At 41.9% G+C, this 18314-nt stretch overlaps 3 protein-coding genes across 6 annotated transcripts in view; 2 read left to right on the top strand and 1 right to left on the bottom strand.

Annotated features, from left to right (window-relative positions):
* The window catches only part of LOC103277700 (metalloproteinase inhibitor 1), a 51411-nt gene extending 45396 nt beyond the window's left edge, over window positions 1–6015 (top strand). For 2 of the 3 annotated variants that reach the window (XM_008103545.3, XM_008103544.3), the window contains exons 3-6: window positions 594–640; window positions 1163–1277; window positions 4568–4689; window positions 5742–6015. In XM_008103545.3, the coding sequence (XP_008101752.1) occupies window positions 594–640; window positions 1163–1277; window positions 4568–4689; window positions 5742–5912 (455 nt within the window). In that variant the 3' untranslated portion in view covers window positions 5913–6015. The remainder of the gene's footprint in view (window positions 1–593; window positions 641–1162; window positions 1278–4567; window positions 4690–5741) is intronic. The other variant, XM_062971689.1, reaches the window with a different exon arrangement.
* Window positions 1–18314, bottom strand: part of syn1 (synapsin I) — a 186236-nt gene that overhangs the window by 105398 nt on the left and 62524 nt on the right. The gene's annotated exons all lie outside the window — the stretch shown is intronic.
* LOC100551718 (metalloproteinase inhibitor 1) lies at window positions 10741–17072 on the top strand. Its single transcript, XM_003216646.3, has 6 exons — window positions 10741–10831; window positions 11536–11691; window positions 13921–14009; window positions 14617–14731; window positions 15832–15953; window positions 16766–17072. Exons 2-6 carry the CDS (start codon window positions 11556–11558, stop codon window positions 16967–16969), a joined length of 666 nt encoding a protein of 221 aa, XP_003216694.2. The 5' UTR covers window positions 10741–10831; window positions 11536–11555; the 3' UTR covers window positions 16970–17072.

Genomic DNA, 18314 nt, shown 5'->3' with positions numbered 1-18314 from the left:
TACCACTGAGGCTTTGGCCTACTCACTCTAACAGGTGTGACACATACAGTCCCCATGACCTACTACTATACATCCTGGTGGTGTTTGGAGTGGGATGGACCAAGAATGATACACTTCCATATGGGAGTTGTAGTTCATCCACACCCACTGACCCCAGTTGACATTGCATCGAGACTACACTTGAAACACAAGCAAACATTGCCTTTCTCGAATGACCCGGGCACCGCCGGGTCCCCAAGCTATTAATATATAAATGACAAAGTGGGAGATTCCCTGTGGAAGGTATCTAGACTGGAAATAAGCTAAAAAGTCCTATACCACATTCTAGCCATAGTAGGTGTCAAAATCTGGCCTCACAGACCAGGACACCTCTTAACCCAAACTAGAAAGGGAGAATGTCATTTTACAAGAAATCCTGTGGGAGCAGACATGGTGAATAACATTTAGCTTTAGAACAGAGCGTACAGGGCAAGAATTGTATCCATCATCATAGGAATCTCATGGATCAGTTAACAATGTACAGAAAATGCAGGAGTGCCGGAAAAACCACAAAAATAAAACTGACAACCCCTTTCCCCACTGTCTTTCTACAGTGCTCAGGGTCAAATTTCTGAGAGGCTACGGAATCAAAACCACCAGGGTAAGCATTTTCTCCTGTTAATACAGTTTTCTAAAGCACCCATTGATAACAAAATACGTGAAATGGCAGAAAAATCCATCTATGTATTCTTTTTAAAAATGGCTACATATCTACCAAGACAACTAGCATGGTGAAGTCGTTTGAGATTGAACTATGATTGGAAAGCAGGGTTCAAATCCCTGATCAGCCGTAAAAAACCACTGGGTGACCTTTGAGGAAGTCATACTCTCTCGGTTTCTGAGGAAGACAATTCCTGCAAAAAAGCCCCATTAAATGTGCATCTCAGGGTTACCGTAAGTCAAAAACGACTCAACATAACACAACAAATACACCTTCAAAAGGTGAACATAGCCTTTGGTTTTCCTAACAAGTTCAGATTATAATTCTCATCTATTCCCATCAGGGTTGTTTTAATCAGATACTTATTTCTGCCCAAACATTTTTTTTCACTCTGGCTGGCAGAGAAAAAGGATATTGTAAATCATGCTTCACCCTACCTCCCTTCACCCTACCTCTTTCCAGGTCTACAAAGGTCCTGAGGAGATGCAAAATCTTCGTGATTTCGACACTCCACCCCGTGGTGGCGCATGTGGATACTCTCACGAAGGATCCTTCAGAGAAGAATACCTCGTTACAGGTAGGGAATACCACCCACCACCTGAGGAGATCTGGGACATTTCAAATTCAGATGGATAAACACCTCTCATAACTCATGCAAGCGTAGATGCATTTGCCATGTCATGGGGCATGTCACTGAGCCATACATGGGGAGGGGGAGATATCAGTAGAATTTGATGATCAGGAAAATATTCTTTGTGTATGCTTAAGACACTGTGCTAGCAAAACATGTGTACAAGGACGAAGCGTATTGGAATAAGAAGCCTTTCTCCAACCTTGGGAAACAGCTTTGAGTTTTCATTAACAGGCCGCAAATGTTTAGCCATGAAAACATAGTACAGTAAATTCTAACATCTGTGGGATTAATAAATGAAGTTTCACGTGCAACAAAATATGTACAATACACATAATCCTTAGACCTTTTCTATGTCTTCCATGGTGTCTTGCAGCAGCAATTCTTCGTCTAGTTGAGATTGACTATTGTCCACAGTTTCAAATATACATATAATATCCAAGAACATATTCTACACAGGTACAGAGCTTGTTTTGTTCCTTCTTACAGCAAAGTAGCAGGACTTTGGACATTGTAGCTTAGGCATAATGCATTGGTACAGATCTTGCTGCAAGGTAGACAGAGGGCTGCCATTCACTCTTCTCCCAAGTCCCTGCAGTCTGTCAACATCCACCTTGAAATGCAGAAACCACAACCCTAGACACAGTACTCTAGATATGACCTTGTGGTTTTGAAGGACACTTTGAAAATGCTCAGATCTAAGAAACCAAAGAGAAAACTGATTAAAGTGTCCAGGAGGGAGGGTTTAGTATGGTTTCCTATCCTCAATTATGACTACCAAAGCCAGCAAAAAATATACAAAACATTAACTCAGGCAAAACAGTTCAATTAGCATTATTATTCAGGTCAAGGAATTTAACTCTGCTTTTGGCATACAATTTGCATTGCTCAGGCACAGATGTATAATTCCATAATAATAAGTTTATTTTTATATCCCACCCCATCTCCCTGAAGGAACTCGGGGCAGCTCACTTGGGACCAAGCCCAACAACATACAATAAATACAACAGTATAAAATACACAATATAAAATACATAACATTCACAGTAAATCAATAACACAGCTTCAACAGAGTAAAAGCATGGCCATTAAAAGGGGCGATAACATGGTCCTTCAGTCCATAGTCTTGGTGGAAGAGGTAATTTTAATCGTGCAGCGAATTAGGAGAGCTAATAATTGCCTTCCACCATAAGGAACAAAAGACTGAGCTTCAAGTGTCAGTGCAGTTCCAGGAGGACCCCCAGGCTGCGGACATGAGACATCAGGGGGAGTATGACCCTGTCCAGCACAGGTTGCTACCCAACACCCAATCAGCTGTGCGACTGACCAGGAAGACCTCTGTGTTGTCTGGATTAAGCCTCAGCTTGTTCACCCCCATCCAGTCTACCACAGCGGACAGGCACTGGTTCAGGACACGAGGGGCTTCCTTGGAGTCTGGTGGAAAAGAGTAGTAAAGCTGGGTGTCATTTGTGTAGAGATGGCACTCAACCCCAAAACTCCGGATGACCTCACCCAGCGGTTTCATGTAGATGTTAAATAGCATAGGAGAGAGAATAGATCCTTGCAGGACCCCACAGGTCAACGGCCAAAGGTTCAAGCAGGAGTATCCCAGCTTCACCAACTGAGTACGGCACTCTAGGAAGGAGCTGAGCCACTGCAAAGAAATACCCCCAATACCCATTCCAGAGAGCCGACTCAGAAGGATACCATGGTCGATGGTATCAAAAGCCGCTGAGATGTCCAAGAGAACAAACAGGGTCATACTCCCCCATGTCTAGTTCCCTGTGGAGGGCATCCACCAAGGTGACCAAAGCCATCTCGGTACTGTAACCAAACCTAAACCCCGACTGCGATGGATCCAGATAATCCGTCTCAATCAGGAATCCCTGGAGCTGTGAGATGACCATGCGCTCTAGAACCTTGCCCAAGAATGGGAAATTGGAAATCGGGCGGTAATTGTTCAGCAATGACGGATCAAGGGACGCCTTTTTCAGGAGAGGTCTTACTACTCCCTGTTTAAAGTTAGATGGAAACTCCCCTGATCCAACGAAGCATTCACAATCGTGGTCAGCCACGACACCAATCCCCTGCTGGCCAGTTTTATTAGCCACTCAGGGCAAGAGTCCAGATCACAAGTAGTTGCCCTCACAGCTCCAAGGATCCCCTTGACATCATCTGGGCGAACAATCTGAAACGAATCCATTAAAATCAGACAAGCAGATGCCTTAGTTACCTCCTTGGAACTGCTCTAAGTCTGGCGTCTAAGTCAGAATGTATCCAAGCGACTTTGTCTGCAAAGTGATGGGCGAACTCACCACATCTGGCTGCTGGGTGGTTGGTGGTCTCCCCTCGCCCTCATGTGGACGGAGAAGCTCACCAACCACCCGAAACAGCTCTGCTGGTCTATTAGTTGCAGACACAATGCGAGGAGTCGAGAAAGCTATTCTGGCTGCTCCCAAAGCCACAGAATAGGCCTTAAGTGAGGCTCTAGCCCGTGTTCGGTTGGGCACGCTCTGAGTCCTCCGCCAGCAACAGTCTAGTCTCCGTCTCACCCACTACATCTCCGCCAACTTCTCGATATACCAAGGAGCTCTCCGTGATGACTCTCCGTGATGATAGGGGACGCTCAAGGGTGATTGTGTCTACGGCTCTGGTCACCTCGGTGTTATAGAGGTCAACTAAGGCCTCAACAGGATTGTCTGCTTGCATGCCAGATAAATCCCCAAGAGACATCAGGAATCCATCGGGATCCATAAGTCTCCTGGGGCGGATCATCTTAATTGGTCCTCCACCACTGCGGAGGTTTATGGTCGAGGTTAGTCTAAAACTGATCAGGTGATGATCGGTCCATGACAATGCAAGAATATTTTGGTTTTCCACTCCGATATTTACCCTGTTTGTAATAAAAACTAGGTCCAAAGTGTGTCCAGCATTATGGGTGGATCCAGAAATCACTTGGGACAGACCCATGGCCGTCATGGCAACCATGAAGTCCAGAGCTGCTCCATCTGCAAGAGAAGACTGTATTTTCAGCCCAACTTTTACTAGTAAAAATGGATATTACTGATACCCTTTCCAGCCTCTCTCCAAGCTACCCAAGTTATGAAAACAAAATAAACAGCTGCAAACTACCAGGCTCAGCTCTGGGTTTAACGTGTTAACAAGACAATTCTGCATTTGCTACTCCTCCAAGCTCACAGCAGCTTCCCTCTCACTCTCTTTTTGACCTTCAACAGGGAGTCTGGAAGGTGACCGTGTCACAATCACAATATGTGATTTGATCATACCATGGGCCAGGCTAACCCTTGCACAGAGGCGAGGCTTTACCTCAGAATACAGCAAGGGCTGCTCCTGCTCAGTAAGTATCTGGCCACCAAGAGGGTCTCAAGGTTGCAGCAACATCACTTAGATTTAAAGATATGACACTTTCTAGATTTTTAAAGATGTGCGACCCACAAGAAGCATCATCCATTCACTGAAGATGATGTGAGGCTTAAAAGCTAGTCTCATATATTATCATTAGAATATGATCAATAAGAATTCCGTTCCCAACAACGGGGCCTAGGAAAACTAAATGGCAGGTAAGGAGCCTTTGTGGTTTTGTTCAAAGGCTGCAGTTGTCGGGATCTGCAATGAACCAAAGAGAGAAGCAGAGTTGGTTTAGCCCCCATATTTGGAAATCACGGAGTACATATTCTGTGCTGAAGATGAGCAAATAACTAAAAGCACAGGTACAACATAAAATACATATCTTATGGGGCATTCTAATATAAAAGCAAAGATGTACAGATGTGAGCATTAGTTTTCAAAGAGCCATATTTTAAAATGTTCAATTCCGTTTTACTTTACCTTACCTGAATCCCCACAGGGAAATAGGGTGGGATATAAATCAAGAAGTTGTTGTTGTTGTTGTTGTTGTTGTTGTTGTTGCCTGACATATAGGATATGGCTACTTGGTGAAACTCTGACTTAAGATGTATCTACACTTGAGAATAAATGTAGTTTGACGTCACTTTAATTGCCATGGATCAATGCTGTTAAATCATGAGTTGCAGTTTGGTGAGGCACTTGCACTCCTTGGCTGAGAAAGCTAAAGACCTTGGGAGATCTGTGTTGCTATTTGTGTCCCATACAATAATTGTAATAAAGATTATTCCACTCTTATCTTAAACAGACTCAGAGAAAAAGATTTACATCATTTTATATAATCCTATTTTACATCATACAAGTGGTGTAAAATAGGAAACTTCTGGAGGGTAGAAGGTGACTAGGCCAATGGTTGCTTATCGCCATATTAAGAAAGTTGAGACCGCAGTGTCTATGGGAAGGGGATGTTGCAGGATGCACAGCAGGAAAGGAGATGTCTTTTCTCTTCTGCTCTCAATGCTTCCATCTTCCCTTCTTCAACAGATTGTGGAATGCCATTCAGAATGCTCCATCACCTCCAATCAGTGTGTGAGGGCAGATTCAAGAATGCCACCAAATCTGCGTGATTTCCAAAATAAACACATGGCCTGCCTGCCCCAGGTTGAAAAAAATGGCACGTGTACCTGGAAATCTCTGGACACCCAAGAGTCTTGATCCTTTCGTAAGAGTTGGCCGACGCAGTGCTCCATGCCATTAACCCCTCCCCACTCTTCTCTCTGTGTTGACTCTTATTAAATAAATGGTGGTTCTAAACCCACTAACTTGTCCTTCATTGTGAAAATATGCATTGTCAAAAGATGCCACCATTTATCTAACAAAGCTGGAAAATCTAGGATTCTTTTAAGACTGGGATGGTAAACCTTTTGTCAGAAAGGAAGCCATTATACTTTGTGTAGTTTTCTGCTAATGTCTTCGAATGAGGAGGCAAAAAGGGAGGCTTCCAAATGCCCGTAAGACCATATTTTTTTATTTTGAAATGGACTCTAAACCATTCCCATCATACCCTTTGTGTTATTGTCTTTCTCCCTATGTTCTGACAGTCCTGTCTCAAAAAGAAGTAAACCATTGCTCTGAACCTTACTGCAAAGGTCATGCGCAGAGACAAGGCTTTTACTAAGTGGCAGAGGCCTACTGCAAAACTTGCACAGCAAGAATAAATGGCAGAACATCCCTTCAACACACGCAAAGTACCTTTCTGCTTACTGTTGACAAACTGTAATCTCTCACACACAAACACACAGAGAACCTAAAATAAAACTTCCACGCAAACTTGTTCTTTTCAACTGCCATTTAGAGAATGTTAGGTATGAAGGAAAGGGGGTGAGATAGCATTATATGTTAAGGATGTTCACACCTGTGAAGAGATGCAAGACTTACATCCTGGCAATCAGGTTGAGAGCATCTGGATAAGAATTAAGGGAGTGGAACTAAAAAAAAGATGCCATTGTGGAGGCCTACTACAGACATCCAAGTAAGAATTAAGATCTGAATGAAGCCTTCCTTGAACAGATGAATAAACATGTAGAAATAAGAGATACTGTAGTAATGGGAGATTCTATTCTAATATTTGTTGGGGGGAAAACTGTGAAGAGTACAAATTCCTCACTTACTTTGCAGATAATTTTATTGTCCAGAAGGTGGAAGAAACCGCAAGAGGATCAGCTATTCTGGATCTAATCCGAACTGAGGACCTGGTAAATGGAGTGCAAGTGGTAGGATCCTTAGGTGGGAGTGACAATGAGCTCCTAGAGTTTGTTAGACAAAGAAAAGGGGGAACTAAGTAAAGTCAGGCATGAATTCTGAGTTTTAGGAGAACTAACCAGGAAATTAAGAGAAACATTTAGTGTGATCACATGGATAGGAATGCTAAAAGAGAAGGGAGTTAATGATGGGTGGTAGTTTGTTAAAAGCCAGATACTGAAGGAAGAATTACAAACAGTGCCAACAAGAAGAAAAAGTGAGATCAGTCTAAAGAAACCAGGATCGATGTCCAAAGAACTTTCAACTGAGCTAAGATTGCAAGAGAGAACAAAAACAATGAAAGGAGATTATTTGGTTATATTAGCAGAAAAAGGAAGAACAATGAAACAGTAGGGTCTCTGCATGGAGAAGGTAGTGAAATACCTTGTAACAGGGATAGAGAAAAGGCAGAACTGCTCAACACTTTCTTAGTCTCAGTCTTCTCCCAAAAGAAATATGGTGTTTTACCTGAGCAATATGGAGCGGGGGAGGTAATAGGGGAAATGCAACCCAAACTAGGCAAAGAAGCAGTCCAAGAATAGGTAAAGATTTTCCCCTGACGTTAAGTCTAGTCGTGTCCAACTCTGGAGGTTGGAGCTTATCTCCATTTCTAAACCAAAGAGCCGACGTTGTCCATAGATACCTCCAAGGGCATGTGGCTGGCATGACTGCATGGAGCACCGTTACCTTCCTGCTGTAGCAGTACCTATTGATCTACTCACATTTGCATGTTTTCAAAGAGGTAGGTTGGCAGAAGCTGGGGCTAACAGAGGGAGCTCACTCTGCTCCCTGTATTCCAACTGGCGACCTTTTGGTCAGTGAGTTCAGCAGCTCAACAGTTTAACCCGCTGCGCCATCGGGAGCTCCTACAGTCCAAGAATACTCAAAATGAATTCAAGTCTTCAGGGCCAGATGAACTACACCCAAGAGTACTGAAGAAACTAGCAGAATTTCAGAACCACTGGCCATAATCTTTGGGAATTCTTGGAAAACAGGAGAAGTCCCAGCAGACAAGGAGGACAAATGTTGTCCCTATCATCAAGAAGGGGGGGGGGGAACAATTACCATCCATTTCCTGACATCAATATCAGGAAAGATTATTGAGGAGATCATTAAGGAGGCAGTCTGTAATCACTTAGAAAAGAATCTGTGATTACTAAAAATCAACACGGATTTCTCAAAAATAAGTAATGCCAAACTAATATTATCTTTTTTCAATAGGGTTACAACTTTGGTAGAGTCAGGGAATGCTATGAATGTAGCACAGTGTTTCTAACCTTCCTAATGCTGTGACCTATTAAGACAGTTCCTCATGTTGTGGTTGCTACTTCATAACTATAATTTTGCTACTGTTATGAATCGTTGCTGTGAGTTTTCTGGGCTGTATGGCCATGTTCCAGAAGCATTCTCTCCTGACATTTTGCCCACATCTATGACAACCTCTGAGGATGCCTGCCATAGAAGTGGGCAAAACATCAGGAGCAAATGCTTCTGGAACATGGCCATACAGTCCAGAAAACTCACAGCAACCCTGTGGACTAATACTGTTAGGTAGATTGGTAATTGGTTAAGTGACTGAACCCAAAGGCTGCTGACCAAGATTTCTCTTCATTCTGGAACATAGTGAGGTGCTGCAGGGTTCACTCCTGATCCCAGTACTTCTCAACATCTTTATTAATGACTTAGATGAAGATTTAGAGGGCATGCTTATTAAATTTGCAGATTATAGCAAGTGGGGGGGGGGGGGAGTAGCTAATACTCCAGAGGACAGGATCAGAATTCAAAATGACCTGAACAGATTAGAGAGCTGGGCCAAAACTGACAAAATGAATTTCAACATGGAAAAATTTAAGATACTTCACTGTGGCAGAAAAAATGAAATGCACGAATACAGGATGAATGACGCCTGGCTCAGCAACAGACCATATAAAAAAGATATTGGAGTATTAGTGGACAACAAGTTGAAGATGAGCCAACAGTGTGATGCAGCAGCTAAAAAGCCAATGGGATTTTGGGCTGCATCAAAAGGAGTACAGACAGTCGCCGAGTTACAAACATCTGACTTTAAAATGATTCATAATTACAAACAGGGCTGAGACTACAGGAAGTGAGAGAAATCTACCCCTAGGAAGGAAAATTCAGTCCTGAAATGGGTTTTCATGGAGGAAAGTTGTATCAACTGAAGCTTTATCACCAATCCTTGTTTCCCTAACAAGTCAATTTTTTCAAAATCCAATTCTCACGTGGACAGAAAGTGAGGTGAAATCTTCTGAAAAGGGGCACAGACAGCAAAACAAAAATCACAGGGGAGTTAAGCCTTCCCTATGCTACCCAAAGCTAATATATACATGATTTTTTGGATGGAGTTACACTTAAAATTGTATCTCTTCCAACTCTATGAATCTAGAGCTGTAATAAGCCATTTTGTCCAACCCTTCATATTGAAGGAAGTTTCAACAATAATAGATAGAAAAAGAAATTTGTCCTCTTGTTGCTAATATCACAGACAAAATTAATAACTTGCTTACCAATGCCAAGCCATTCCTGACATTAAAAAACAGTTCCAGGGTCCCTAGGGATAAACACCACTGCTGCTCCTACTACTGCTCTAAACAGGGCATATTATTACTATCCTCACTTCAGAATACCCAATATACCTGAATAAAGATTCCTGTGCTGTATCCAGACTGCAGGTACAGCAATTTGACTCAACGATATGGAAATCTTTTGGACTTTCAGTTTTGTGACATATTTATCCTTCTCTATAAGAGCTCTGATGCCGTGACAAACTACAAATGACACATCAAAGTGGCATGAGAGTGCTATAATTCTGCAGGATGGATAATTTTTTTGTGACAGTAGAAAAATTATACAGTAGAGTCTCACTTATCCAAGTTAAACGGGCCGGCAGAAGCTTGGATAAGCGAATATCTTGGATAATAAGGAGGGATTAAGAAAAAGCCTATTAAACATCAAATTAGGTTATGATTTTACAAATTAAGCACCAAAACATCATGTTATACAACAAATTTGACAGAAAAAGTAGTTCAATACGCAGTAATGTTATGTTGTAATTACTGTATTTACGAATTTAGCACCAAAATATCACAATAGATTGAAAACATTTACTACAAAAATGGCTTGGATTATCCAGAGGCTTGGATAAACTAGGCTTGGATTAGTGAGACTCTACTGTATCTTCAATCCAGTGTGTGTGTGTGTGTGTGTGTGTGTGTGTGTGTGCGGGGGGGGGGGTCAATTTCCGTATCTCAAGTAAAGAAACTGAGCACCAATAATCAAGGATAAAGGACAAAATTAACATCATGGAGATCTGGTAAAACAAACCAACCATAATCTATTTCTGGGAAGAGATGGAGCAGAAAACCGGATGGGAGTGTTCTCCAGATGTGGCCAGCTCTATGATGCCACCTTGTGGCATGCCCTGTTGAATCTAGCTGGAGCGCTCTTCAAACTCAGACACAACAAGCAGAGGTACTGTATCACTTTTTTTCCATTGAGGAATCAATCATTTCCCCTAAATGGTGAAATTTACTGCTGCTGGTCCCACCCCACAATTGCCCTTTCCCTTCCCTCCAGCTTCCATCTCTATCTCTTAAGTCGGATTAATTAGTCAGCGCACACCCCATCCTGGCATGACTTGACTCTAGACTTGAAACCACAGGCTGGGGCTGTCCCGCCCCTTTGGCAGTCGGGACAGGAAAAGCGGGGGGAGACAAGGGGGAAGCAGGGTGATATTTAAGTACGAGACAGAAGAGCTGGGAGACGCAGTCTGAAGTGGCAGAAGACGCTTAAAGAGACTTGCAGAGTTCAAGGTGAGATGAACCTTTCTTTTGCAGTACTCTGAGCCTTGCCCTCCTATCTTATGGGGAACCCACTGCAACCCCTAAACTAGTCCCCTCCCTTTTTAACTCTTTTTAACTCTTTTTACCAGGGAAATATCCCAAGGAGCTCCATGAATGTCTTGTCTCCTGGTTGTGCCTCCCTGGCCTTGCTCTTCTTATTCCTCCTCTCTTTTGCATTGCCATAGACACATCTCGCACTGGAAATTCTGGTTTAGTTTGGTCATTTTGCTTCACTTGTCACCCACTGGCTCTCTTGCCTCCTGCTAAAGCTTCTCATTTTCAACCCACTATCCCAGTGGGTGAAGAGTGAATAGGAGTGAGGGCATCCAAAAAGAATAGAAAGTCACCATGAAGCTTAACTCCAAAAGTCACACCCTCTCATAATGCAGTCTACTCCTCTCTTCATCCTGTTCTCTTCTTTTCAAACCCAGGCCTGCCCTCCATTGCCTATCACAGAACCAGGAAAAAGAGGAGCTTTGTTTTCCTAGGAGTGCAGACCTCCTTTGCTCCTGGCTGCTCAGTCATCAATTGCTCCCCTCATCCTGTACCTATGTGGGCAGCTCTGTGTGGGATGTTTCCACATCTCTTTCTTCCAACTCCCTCTTCTGAAATAACTCTACCTTCTCCACTCTCCAAGTCACACCATTGACTCATATTCCTCCTCATCTTCTTAGTAAAAAGAAAGAACGAAAGAATGAAAATGAACTTGGCTAAAGTAAGCAGATTCCTGGCTGCCAGCTTCCTCCTCCTCGCTCTCCTCGAAGATACCACCGAGGCCTGCTCCTGTGCCCCCCGGCACCCCCAGACGGCATTCTGCTCCGCTGATATTGGTGAGTCTCTAGAACCCAGTACCATCAATAAACTTTCTCTCTGCAGTCTTTCACGTCTCCCTCCATGGAAACTCGTCTTTTGCTATGAAACCTGATGCTTCCCGTTCTCTGGATTCTATTTCTGCATTCTCAAATACAGTGCATGCTCTCACGCTCCCTGCCCAGTCTGTAAACAGCCATTTGTTTGGTTACCTTGTGGTACATAGTTTGCAAGCCTGATACAGAAGGGCTGTTTAGGTGTGCATCTGTGGTATAAAGAGGGGAAAGAGCTAGGTGTTTTATGAGTTTTGGGGAAATGAAAGGCAGGAGAAATTAAAACCAAGAGGGATCATTTACAAGAAAGGAGACTTTGGCAAAACATTTGGAATAATTTCTTGGAGGTACAAGCTCTTGGATAGTAAAAGAACCTTCCAAGTAAGCTGGCAGACTTTCCTTCATCTGAGGTTTTCAAACAGAGGCCACATCTCAGGTTGCTTTACTGAAACATTTTTTCCATCAACAGGAAGTTAGATGCTTTCCAACTCTCTAGTTCTAGGATCTGGGTGAGCAACATAAAGTCTATGAGTTGCATGTGGTCCTTTCATCCATTTTATATCACCAAAATGTGAATTAGCTATTCGAACTTAAGCAGGCGTTGGAACTTGATGGATTTTTTGAAGTCATTATAAAAGCTTTACTACAGATCATTTCTTAAGCAACAATGCCTATAGCCAGAGAAATATCTATCATTTCAATATGCCCATTGCAACTGAAATATAACTTTTCAGTGTGTTCCCTGACAGGATTCTTGTGTCTTCGTTATCTGCCTGAGTACAGAGAAAGACAGCAGTTCATTCTTTTCCTCTATAACTTTATCACCATGCTGGAAAAAGGTTTTCTTGCTGAATTTATTCAGGTTTGGCAACCAGACAAAAAAAGAGGCAGTTGGCAGTACAAATGGAAACTTGCTCATATCTTATGGTATGCTGAGGTTTTATTCACTCTGGTCATTTGTGGAAGTATTTCAATTACTGAAACATTCCCTTAAAAGTGTTTTAAAATCAGTTTTACGCCAGAAAAAAAGCTTTCTCAATCATGTCCAGGACGGCCCTCTGATGGAGCTATATGATATCTATCTATGTTCCTTTTGTCATAGCCCTCAATATAGCTATAACTTTGCATTCTGAAAGTTTCCGAAGTCTGAAAGTTGAAGAAGTAACTAAATGAAATGGAGGCAAAACACACGGTTGATTCGTACATTTGATTCTGAATAACCAAAATCATCAACTCTAGTTCGCTTTCAGATTTCTACTTACTTTTTTGGCCTTTTTATGTTATTACTTGTTCAAAAATGTCAAATGATTAAAAATGTAAGTTCTTATTTCATTGAGGTCTGTGCCACAGAGAATATGAAAACATCTTACCCCACACTAAAAGAAACGCCAGCTTCAATCTTTAGAATCCCTTATCAGAACACTCAGGGTGCTTCTACACTGTAGAACTAATGCAGTTTGACACCATATTCACTGCCATGATTGAATGGTATGGAATCATAGGAACTGCAGTTACAAAACTTAGGCTTCTCTGTAAAATAGTCCTGGTGCCTCACTAAACTACAACTCTCATGATTCCATAGCAATCGGTCATGTTAGATAAAGTGGTATCAAACAACTTTCTCTCTACAGGGTAGATGCACCCTCAGTTAGCTTTAAGGCTTTCACTGCAGTGGGGCACAGATGAAAGTTGATATTTGAAGAATGAAGGATCTTAGTGTTAACAAATCATGGCAACTCTTATATACAAACACCAAAGGCAGTGGTTCTCAACCTGTGGGTCCGCAGATGTTTTGGCCTTCAAGTTCCAGAAATCCTAACAGCTAGCAAAATGGCTAGGATTTCTGGGAGTTGTAGGCCAAAACAAAAGTTGAGAACCACTAGGAGACTCTCTGTGGTAAGTAGCTAAAAAGTCCTATCTCACATTTTGAAGCTATTGCAGGTTTCAAAGTCTGATCTCATAGAACAGGACACTTCTTAACCCAAACTAGAAAGGGAGAATGTCATTTAAAAGAAATCTTGTGGGAGCAGACTTGGTAACATAACTTTAAGCTTCAGAAGAGGGTGTACAGGGCAAGAATTGTATCCAATATCATAGGAACACCACAGATCAGTTAGCAATGTACAGAAGAGGCAGGAGAGCCGGAAAAAAACACAAAAATAAAGCTAACAATCCTTTCCCAACATCTTTCTACAGTGCTCAGGGCCAAATTTGTGGCTATCAACAAGATGGAGGGGAACGTCTCAGAAAGAAGGTGGATGTACCATGAGATCAAAACCACCAAGGTAAGCATTTTCTCCTGTTGATATAGTTTTCTAAAGCACCCATTAATAATAGAAGACATGAAATGGCAGAAAACCCTATCTATGTATTCTTTTTTAAAATGGCTGCACATCTACCAAGCCAACCAGCTTGAACTATGATTGGAAACCAGGGTTCAAATCCCTGATCAGCCATGAAAAACCATTGGATGACCATTGAAGAAGTCATATTTTCTGAGGAAGACAATTCCTGCAAAGAAAGCCGCATTAAATGTGCATGTCAGGTTTACCATAAGTCAAAAACGACTTAACATAACACAACAAAAACATCTCCAAAAAGTGAACAGAGCCTTTGCTTATCCCAACAAATTCAGATTATAATTCTCATAAATTTTCATCAGGTTTTTTTTAGTCAGATACTTATTTCTCCAAAAACATATATTTTTCAATCTGGATGGTAGAGAAAGAGGACATTTTCAACCATCCTTTTCACTTTTCACACAACAATGAAAATCTCATGGCAGTTTTTGAAGCATGGTGACATGCCCGTTGTCCTGAAAGACAATAATATTTATTTGTTTAAGTGCCCTTTGATAATTGAAAAACCTCCCTTCACCCTACCTCCCTCCAGCTCTACAAAGGTCCTGAGGAGATGCAAGATGTCCGCTATGTCCACACTCCACCCATTGATGGCGCATGTGGATACTTCCATGGTGGACCACTCAAAGAAGAATATCTCATTACAGGTAGGGAATACCACCCATCACATGGGGAGATCTGGGACATTTCAAATTCAGATGGATAAACACCCCTCGTAACTCATGCAAGTGTAGATGCATTTGCCATGTCATGGGGCATGTCACTGAGCCATAAACAGGGAATGGGGAATATCAGCAGAACTTGATGGTGAGGGAAATACCCTTTGTGTATGCTTAAGACACTGTGCTAGCAAACCATGTGTACAAGGATGAAGCGTATTGGAATAAGACCCCTTTCTCCAACCTTGGGAAACAGTTTTGAGTTTTCATTAACAGGCCACAAATGATTAGACATGAAAACATATTACAGCACAATTCCAATATCTGTAGGACTAGTAAATGCAGTTTCACATGCAACAAAATACAGTATGTACAACAAAAGTAATCCCCAGCCCTTTTCTATGTTTTCCATGGTGTCTTGCCTCAAGAGTTTTCCATCTCACTGGGATTCACTACTGTCCACAGTTTAAATATACATATAAAGTCCAGGAATTTATCCCACACAGGTATAGAGGTTGTCTTATTTCTACCTATAGCTCCCTTCAGCCATTCAGTCTTCTCCCAGGTCCCTGCAGTCTGTCAACATCCACCTTGAAATGCAGAAACCAGAACCCTAGACACAGTACTCTAGATATGACCCTGTGATTCTGAAGAACACTTTGAAAATGCTCCTATCTATGAAGCCAAAGAGAAAATTGATTAATGTGTCTAGTAAGGAGGGTTTAGTATGGCTTCCTATCCTCAATTATGACTATCAGAAATAATATACAAATATTAACTCAGACAAAACAGTTCAATTTGCTTTACTATTTAGGTAAAACAATGTATCTATTTTTGGGGTGGGATTTGCATTGCTCAGGAACAGAAGTATAATTCTATTTGCAAGGGCAAATTATATTTAGTCTAACATCTGCTCCTGAAAATGAGTGATACCCTTTCCAGCCTCTCTCCAAATTTTCTACATTATGAAAATGAAATCTGAAGCTGTGATCTACCAGGCTCATCAAGAAGAGAATCCTATTTTTTCTCCTCCTCCAAGTCCACAGCAGCTTCCCTCTCACCCCCCCCCCCCTTTTCACCTCCAACAGGGAGACTGAAAGGCGACGAAGTCCTGATCACAATCTGTGATTTCATCAGACCATGGGCTGAGATAACTCTTGCACAGAAGCGAGGCTTTACCTCAGAGTACAGCAAGGGCTGCTCCTGCTCAGTAAGTATCTGGCCACCAAGAGGGGGGTGACGGGTCTCAAGGTTGCAACATCTCTTATATTTCAAGATCAAACACTAGCCAGATTTTTATGGACATAGGGCCAACAAGAAGCATCATCCATTTACTGATGATGCTGTGAAGTTCAAAAGCCAGCATCATGTCATAGTGGTTGAAAACAAGACAATAAAGGATATCAGTTCCTTATCACAATAGCTTAGTTTTGCATTTAGCAATGTGCTTTGTGGCTATAGACTCCCTTTCAGGACAGTTGGTAGGAAAATGGACAAGAAACATTAATGTCAGTCTACAGATGTAGGTATAGGAGGGAGGCAGAAATGAGCACTCTCAAATATTAATTCTGCTCCCAAAAATGAAATTTCATTTCATAGGAAAACCAAATGGCAGGTAAAGAGCTTTTGTGGATTTGTTTGCAAGGCTGCAGTTGTCACAGTCTGCAATGAACTGAAGAAGAGAAAAGCAGAGGAGGTATAGCCAGCCATACGTGGAATCACTGGGTGCATATTCTGTGCATTGTTGTAGATAAGCAAATAACAAAAGCACACGATAGCCTAATATAAAAGCAAAAAAGTACAGTTTTAGAGAAAATGATTGACACCATTGGGATTGGCAAGCAGTGCAAAACAGAAAAATTCTGGATGGCTAGAAGGTAGTCACTGGTTGCTTATTTCCACATTAAGGAAGTTGAGACCACAGTAGCTATGGGAAGGGCATGTTACAGGATGCACTGCAGGAAAGAAGACATCTTTTCTCTTCTGCTCTCTTCAATGCTTCCATCTTCCTTTCTTCAACAGATTGTGAGCTGCCATTCAGAATGCTCCATTACCTCTGATAATCAGTGTCTGTGGACGGATTTACTCAGATCCCAGAATCAGAGTTATTTCCAAGACAAACACTTGGCCTGTCTACCCCGAGTTGAAAAAAATGGCATGTGTACCTGGAAATCCCTGGGTACCCAAAGGTCTGGATCCTTTCGTAAGAGGCGGCTGACACAGTGATATCTTCATGAACTCTCATGGAGCTAGTGCTCCATGCCTCTAACCCCTCCCCACTCTTCTCTCTGTGTTGACTCTTATTAAATAAATGGTGGTTCCAAACCCACTCACTTGTCCTTCATTGCGAAAATATGCACTCTCAAAATATGAAGCTATTTGTTTAACAACGCTGGAAAATCTGGGATTCTGTTAAGACTGGGTTGCTAGACCTTTTATCTGGAAGCAGACCATGTTATCTACTGGAGAGTTTTCTGCTAATGCCTTAGAATGAGGAGGAGACACAGGGTGAGGTTTCCAATAGTCCAAAAGAACATACTTTACATTCTGAAATTGACTCCCATCATACCATTTGTTTTTGTCTTTCTCCTTATGCTTGACTGTCCTGTCTCAAGAAGCAAGTAAACCATTATTCAGAACCTGTCAGCAAAGCTTAATCCAGGTCATGCTCAGAAACAAGATTTTTATTGAGTCCCCCATTATCATCTTGCAAACAAACTAGTAAAGTGTTGTGTTTCAAATGTCATCCTTGATTCCCAGTCCCTTCTGCAAAACATGAAATGATGCTTTCGTCCCTTGCCAGAGCTGGCCCTAGGTAATTTTCAAGTGTAAGCGAACAGTATTTTGGCACCCCCCCCCAAATGCAGTGAGAGTGGAAGAGAGCCATGGAGATAAATAACAAAGATAATAGGCTTCTTGGGTGGCCATCTGTCGGGAGGGCTTTAATGGTGCCTTCCTCCCTGGCAGAAGAGCTCCTCCCAACTCTAGGATTACCATTATTATTAAGCAGGGGCTGGACGGCCATCTGCAGTGAGGGCTTTGATGGTACTTTTCCTGCATGAAGGCCGAAGGAGGTTGGACTAGATGGCTTTTGGGGGGCCCTTCCAAATCTGGGATCTTATTATTATTATTACAGTAGAGTCTCACTAATCCAAGCCTCGCTTATCCAAGCCTCTGGATAATCCAAGCCATTTTTGTAGTCAATGTTTCCAATATATCGTGATATTTTGGTGCTAAATTCGTAAATACAGTAATTACAACATAACATTACTGCGTATTGAACTACTTTTTCTGTCAAATTTGTTGTATAACATGATGTTTTGGTGCTTAATTTGTAAAATCATAACCTAATTTGATGTTTAATAGGCTTTTCCTTGATCAGTCCTTATAATCCAAGATATTCGCTTATCCAAGCTTCTGCCGGCCCGTTTAGCTTGGATTAGTGAGACTCTACGGTATTATTATTATTATTATTATTATTATTATTATTATTATTATTATTATTATTATTATGAACTGCTATCAGTCAGGAGGGCTTTGATGGTGCCTTCCTTTTTGGCAGAAGGGGGCT

The sequence above is a fragment of the Anolis carolinensis genome, chromosome 2, assembly GCF_035594765.1.
Source record: "Anolis carolinensis isolate JA03-04 chromosome 2, rAnoCar3.1.pri, whole genome shotgun sequence".
In the NCBI taxonomy this organism is placed as follows: Eukaryota; Metazoa; Chordata; class Lepidosauria; order Squamata; family Dactyloidae; genus Anolis; species Anolis carolinensis.
This window is presented reverse-complemented; position numbering and strand designations above follow the sequence as displayed.